The following is a 6526-nucleotide window of genomic DNA, read 5'->3' as shown; positions in this document are numbered from 1 at the left end:
GTAGCTCCAAATCATTACTTGAGCCTACTTTATCATGTGAAGCTTCACTATACATATGAGCCGAGAATAACCGGTAGTGAAATGGCCTATACATGTCTTTATACAGATCATACGCAGTATTTAGCTTAAATTATAGGCACGAACTTCAAAGATAGTTTAGGTTTCTAGGCTATATCGATATTGAAAAAAAAAAGAAAAAAAACCTACGCAACTATTAAATGCCTCAAGCGATACGACGGCATAGTATAAGATAAATACTAGAATAAAGTGGACTTTCCTGCAAAGTGCGTCTAACCTAAGGCTGAAAGCGAATTTTGGAAGTATGAAGCCGACCTTGGAACTCGATTCATAACTCTTAAAACGACTTTAATTCGATAGCGGCAGTCTTGGCATTACAACATTGGCACGGGATTGCTACTTGTTAAAGATAACAAGTTTAAATAGCTACCTAACGTTGGTAATCATACAATAATTATGGGGTGTATGTGTGTAACGTGATAGATAATATTAGTATAATTGACTAGGTACCTCCTACCTATGAATGCAGACATATCTGTACCGAAGTTCAGGTTTTCATTGCGTACCTAGCTATTATCAAGGTATTAATACTATCACTTTGTGTCTTCTTTACGAGGTTATGTTTGAATTCGACGACATACCTACCCCTAGGTAGGTAGTTAATTGTCTTATATAATGGTAGGGGTTAGACGAACTTGCTTATTAATCCGTTGTTTCTTTTTAGTTGATTGTTTGTATAAAACAGTTAAACCTTGTCAAATCGTGTGATGCCTAATATGCTTAAGTTCTACTTTAAGTATCTTTTGACATGATATTTTCTATTTGTTAGCTGATTAGATATTTATAATAGCTTAAGATATTTTTCAAACCTAATGTATAGGTAACTATAGGTTTCTATAACTACATGTAGCTTAGGTTAAAGTTCTCTACAAACTACTTTCGCATTTTGGTCTACTCATGATATTATCACAAAGTCTTTCCTCTTAGAACGAAGACATGATATCTAGGTATATAATTTCTTTATCAAATTTATAAATATGGCGTCTGCATTGCGCTAATAATCTGCATATGTAAAAGGATACTAACTTTAGGTCTGGGTCTTAGGCTGGATAGCAAATGGATCTTTGCGATAAGGAGTCTTGAATACTAAGATGTATTCAAGTGCATGCGATTAATTACATGCATTGAAGACTGGAAATTAATGATACCTAGTTACCTACATTTTAGTAGCTGCCTAAGATAGGTACTTAGGTACTCCGATATCTTCAAGTTGATAGCTGTGCGACAACGACGTTTGCAGCTTCCACGACGAACAACAACAATCAACCCCGCCATACCGCAACTGCAAAATCTAAAGAAAAAAACAATTACAATCACCGCGATTGCCACTTGCAGTCTACCTAGGTAACTTTCAAATCTACTAACCTCCTAATATCTTACCAATGTATTTACTTGAGTAAACTCAATACACATAATATTCTCTACCTACCTCATTCCCCACAGGCTGGCCCCGTAATTCCCAATTTTCATCCATATTTTTCGCCTTTCAAACTTTTTTAACCTTTGCGTACGTCATAAGTCATGTCTACGTACGGAAGCTACATTCCTCCCTTTCGCCGTGGAGATTCACAGGCAACTGGCAGTACATCTGATACACCAGAGTCATCTACTATCCCTTCCAACAACTCATCATCATATCAACCTTTCAACAACGGAGGCAGTAGAGGCGATATGAGTGGTCGAGGATTCCGTGGAGGACGAGATCGTGGAGGACGTGGCCGTGGCCGTGGTCGCGGAAGAGGTACCTATAGCAACCCGTTCTCCCAAGGTCGCAACCAACAGCAACAGAGTCAGTTCGACGATGTTGACTTCTACGATCAACACGCAATTGCGAAGTATTTTTGTGGCGAAGAGGGACTTGAAGCCATTTCACACTATAACTCGAGCACCTTCCACGGCTCTATGGAGCATCCAGACCAGTTGTCTTACATGCTGCTCTTCACTAACGCCAACCCCCGCTGGCCTGGTGACCGCATCATATTTGCCAAATCCAAGCTTACTTTGTTACCGGAGTACAGCTCAAAGAAGACGGAATATGGGGATTGGCCACTCCCTAAACAGCCTGAGGAGTCCCAAGATTCCCACGCAACTACGAATAAGATTCTTACGGAAGAGGTATTTCAATCCACTGCTCAGGACAACGAAGCTGGCCAGGTTGCGACTGCTATTGAATCATTGTCCGTCGCCGATGAGGAGAAAACAAGGGCAACCACGTCCTCTGATGCGACCCAGACAGATGAGGCACCCGTTACGGAAACATCGTCTAGTTCCAGCAGCCGCATGAAGTTCAGCGATGTTCGTAACCTACCACCTGAGGAACAAGAGCGTATAGTAGAGGAGCAGAAGCAGCAACGCCTAAAGCTTCGACTTCCACAGGTACCTAGCTTTCCCACCATCCCACCTATCGACTACGCCCCATCTGCGCACGCGCCTGTCGCGGCATTTGAAGAGCGTCGCTCCCACGAGTACGGACGCGGCAATCCACGATTCATTTTCGCAGGTTGGTACCATATCGCGCGCATCAATGTGCTGGCACCGCACTCCGCAGAGCTCGTGCGCATGCAGCAGCAAAAGTGGGAGCGTCGCGACCGCTATGGCAACGTTATCCCCAGCAAGTCTCGTGACGCCTCCGCATGGAATGCAGCACTTGGTACAGAATGGGCAGTCGTTAAGTTTGAGAAAATTGGCGACAAGGAGGCGCCCGCTACTCCTGCTATCGAGAAGTTACCCAAACCTGAAAGCACTGCCGAGGCAGCTGGTGGGCGTAAAGGCGAGGGCGAGGGCGAGGCAGAGAAAAACTTACAGGAGAATGTGGAAATGAAGGAAGACATAGTTGAAAAGACGGATGTGGCATCTGTCGCTGCAGGCGGGAGCGAAAACGAGAATATCCACACGAAAGGATCAGACAAGCAGCCGGAAGCTGCTAAGGCAGAGACCAGTGAAGGAATTTAAGATGGGATTCAGGGTCGTCGGGTGACACATAGAAGGTTAGATAATGTTTTCCCCGTTCTTTCGGGTGTTGCGAGGTTTGGCATCTTTACGCGTATCGCATTTTCTGGCGTTTGCTTAGGCACTGGTCCTTCAAAACGATGCACAATGGCGTTATGACTTAATTACGATCTAAAATAGCAGGTATCTATGTGGCTTGCTGACAAGGTACTTACTAATTGACATGTTATATCTATGACACAATTTTCATTAGTTAACCTGCTATTTTAAGTGACCGAGATTAAATTTGATCATATGATAAAAAGGGGTTGGTGCTGTCATAATCGTTAATTAAAGGTAAATTATCTCATTCACCCTTTACATTCATTAAAAACTATCTCGTCAAGTGATGCCTAGCAACATTTCGCCTCTTAAGGCTTATCCAGAGATTGATCAATGCTTCACACATGCTTAGACAAGAACTTTAGTACAGTCTCGTAGCCTCGCGTGTACTCGGCCTTGACACGCTCGTCCTCAAGATCAGAGCGGGCTGCCATCCATCCGTGGATCTGGTCGCCAAAGGTTTCGACGTGCTTGGGGCCCTTGAGATTCTGCTCGAATTTCTTGACGTCCTCGGGAGGCTCGTCCTTGGATGCGAGTAGCGCCAGAGGCACCTTAATGTTCTCGGCATCGGTGGGGTCGACCATCGCCGGATGCGCCTCCACGCCCGCCTTGAAGACGGTGTCGGGCTTAGAGGTTACGAGAGATACAACTTTGCCTCCCCAGCAGAACTGTAGAAGTTGGTGTTAGCCGTGATCTAAGAAGCCTAGCAAATATATTTTTTTCTTGATAATAATGAGAAATAAGAGATGGTTCTTACCCCAAGAATGGCCCAGCTCTTAATCTCGGGGTACTTGGCCGAGACGGCATTGACGTAGTCCGGGACCTTGGCGGCGACGCTAGGCGGCGAGTTCTTCTGGAAGAAAGCGCCGAGGTTCTTCTGCTTCTCCTCGGTGTCGGGCGGGAACCACGAGAGGGGCGCGGGCTCGTCGTTGAACCAGTCCGGGATGAAGACCTTGTACTGCTGCGAGTGGTCCGCGGTCGCGAGGATGTCGGCGCCTTGTAGGGTCTGCGGGTAGAAGCCGAAGATGTCGAAGATGGTGATTATGCCTTTGGTGGCTTCCTTAGGGCCGGTGACATCTGAGGTGTTAATTATACGGTTAGTATGGTATATAGGTCCAAGGTAGAGGAGGAGTAAGTTGGATAGGTAGGTATATAGCTGACTTACAAGATTTGAAACCTCCGAGATCCTCGTATGCGCCCTTCGCGGTGTAGCCCTTGGACACTACGGGGGGAATGTTGCAGCATGCCTCGGAGTGGCCATGTTGAGCTGGCATGGTCGACATCTTGCAGGTATGTTGAGGAGATAATTGCTTGAGAATGTCTGGGTTTCGGGTCAATTGTGTAGCGAAGGTTCTAGATTGAAGAAGGGGATATGAGGCTGACGATGTTGAGGAACCAGGGTTGGAATTGGAGAGGGAAGATGGCAAAGGAGTTTGAGGACTGGTTGATGGTGGAAATACAAAGCCTGATGCGATGGAAACAGCTCTTCGGGACCCGGAAAGATGCCGTGATAGTGACATGTGAGGGGTTACTATATACGTAGAACTTAGGTAGGTATACAGTTTGAATTGCACGTAGTTATACGGAACTAACTAATTTAATTTACAGTTTAACTACTCTAAATATTCACAAGTTGCCCTTCGAAAAAGTACACCGTATAGTCTCAATTTTAGCTATCTACGATCTCAATGGATCAGTTATTGTTTATACGGGTGAGGGGTACCGCATCCATTAAGAAACAATTCATTCTAAGGCACGGACCAGGTAAATTAGCAGTAGATCAGTGGTATGTGCTCAAATAGGTTAATCGTATAATACCTACCTTTTTTCGTAATTTAAGACTGTAAAATACTATTTAAAATAACGGATATAATAAATAAACTTATTTAAATAAATCATTTAATAAATTTAAAATAAGTTATTAATTATGTTAATTTTAAATATTAACGTATTATGTAAGGTTTTTTATTTATTAAAAATTTAAAAATTAATATATTAATTTAATTGAAATTTTTATAAATATTTTAAATTTAATTTTTAAATTTAATTTTTTTTATTTTTATAATATATATATGTTACGATATTAAATAGCTTTTTTTTTATATATAAGTTTAAAAATATTTTTAAATAATTTTTAAAAGATTTATTATAATTAAATTATAAAAAAAACGCGTTGTTATATTAAATTTTATTTATAAGTTAAAAAATGCGTTTAAATAAAAATTATACATATGTATAATAATTTTGAAAAAATTTTCGAAAATAAAAAATTTTTATATAAATTATATAAGGATTAAAAATTAAAAGTTAAAGAATTTAATATATTAATAAATTTTTTAAAATTTATTAAATTTAAAAAGATTATTATAAAATATTTTTTTAAATCTAAAATTCTTTTTAATCTTTTAAGAATTTGTAAGTTTAAAGCAAAAAAGGTTTTAATAAATTTAGATTTATTTTTTTATTTTTAATTATTAATACGTTTAAATTTTTATTTAAATTAATTAAATTTGTTTTTTAATCCATAAATATTTTTAAAAAAGCGCGTTCTTTATTTTATTTTTTTAATTATTAAATTAATTTGGGTTTATTTTTATTTATTTTAAATTAGCGTTAACAACAAAATTTTATTAATATAACTTTTTTTAACAAATGGTAAAAGTTATGTAATAACGTAAATCACTAGTTAACGGCCCACACAAATCAACGGCCCAACGAAAATACATATAAAATACGTTTATACGTAACCGTGCATTTTACTTAAAAAAAATCCTATTAAAATTCGGATTTTAAATTTAAGTATATATTTAAATCTTAATAATAATAATATTTTTCTTTATTTTTATACTATTTTTTTTATTTAATTAAAAATGAAAAATATAAAAGTGGGTCCAAAAATGTCTAATAATTTTATAACTTATACTAAAGGCCACCCCGAGGGGCGACACAATCCTTAAGTTTATTAATTAAAAAAAAACTTTTTTTTAATATTTTAAAAATTAAAAAAAAATTATAAAAAATTAATAAAATAATAAATAAAATAATAAATAAAATTAAAATAAAATAAATTTAATATTTAAAAGTTTTTTATATAATATTTATTATTATTATTTATTTTTTTAATAATTATATTATTATTTTTTTAAAAAAAATTAAAAATAAAATAAATTTTTTTTTTATAAATAATTAATAAATATTTAAAAAATATATAAATAAATAAATTTTAAAATATTATATTATTTTAAAATAATATTAAATAAATAATATATTAAATTATTATATATTATTAAAATAAAATGATTTATTTATATTTTTTAAAATATAAATTTTTTTATTAATTTTAAATTTTAAATTATTTATTTAATAATATTTTTATTTTTATTTTAATATTATATTA

General features: G+C 36.6%; 2 protein-coding genes across 2 annotated transcripts; one reads left to right on the top strand and one right to left on the bottom strand.

The window, feature by feature from the left end:
• Window positions 1–1599: 1599 nt before the first annotated feature.
• GL218_07556 (uncharacterized protein) lies at window positions 1600–3030 on the top strand (the record flags this gene model as incomplete). Its single annotated transcript, XM_033584318.1, has 1 exon — window positions 1600–3030. The coding sequence occupies one exon, from the start codon at window positions 1600–1602 to the stop codon at window positions 3028–3030; it is 1431 nt and encodes a 476-aa protein (XP_033432378.1).
• Window positions 3031–3467: 437 nt separating this feature from the next.
• Window positions 3468–4412, bottom strand: GL218_07555 (putative AIM2 family protein C30D10.14; the record flags this gene model as incomplete). The annotated part of the gene is made up of 3 exons (XM_033584317.1): window positions 3468–3797; window positions 3887–4206; window positions 4295–4412. The coding sequence occupies 3 exons, from the start codon at window positions 4410–4412 to the stop codon at window positions 3468–3470; spliced, it is 768 nt and encodes a 255-aa protein (XP_033432379.1).
• Window positions 4413–6526: the final 2114 nt, after the last annotated feature.

Source organism: Daldinia childiae (genome assembly GCF_008694065.1).
Source record: "Daldinia childiae strain JS-1345 chromosome Unknown Scaffold9, whole genome shotgun sequence".
Taxonomy (NCBI): domain Eukaryota; kingdom Fungi; phylum Ascomycota; class Sordariomycetes; order Xylariales; family Hypoxylaceae; genus Daldinia; species Daldinia childiae.
This window is presented reverse-complemented; position numbering and strand designations above follow the sequence as displayed.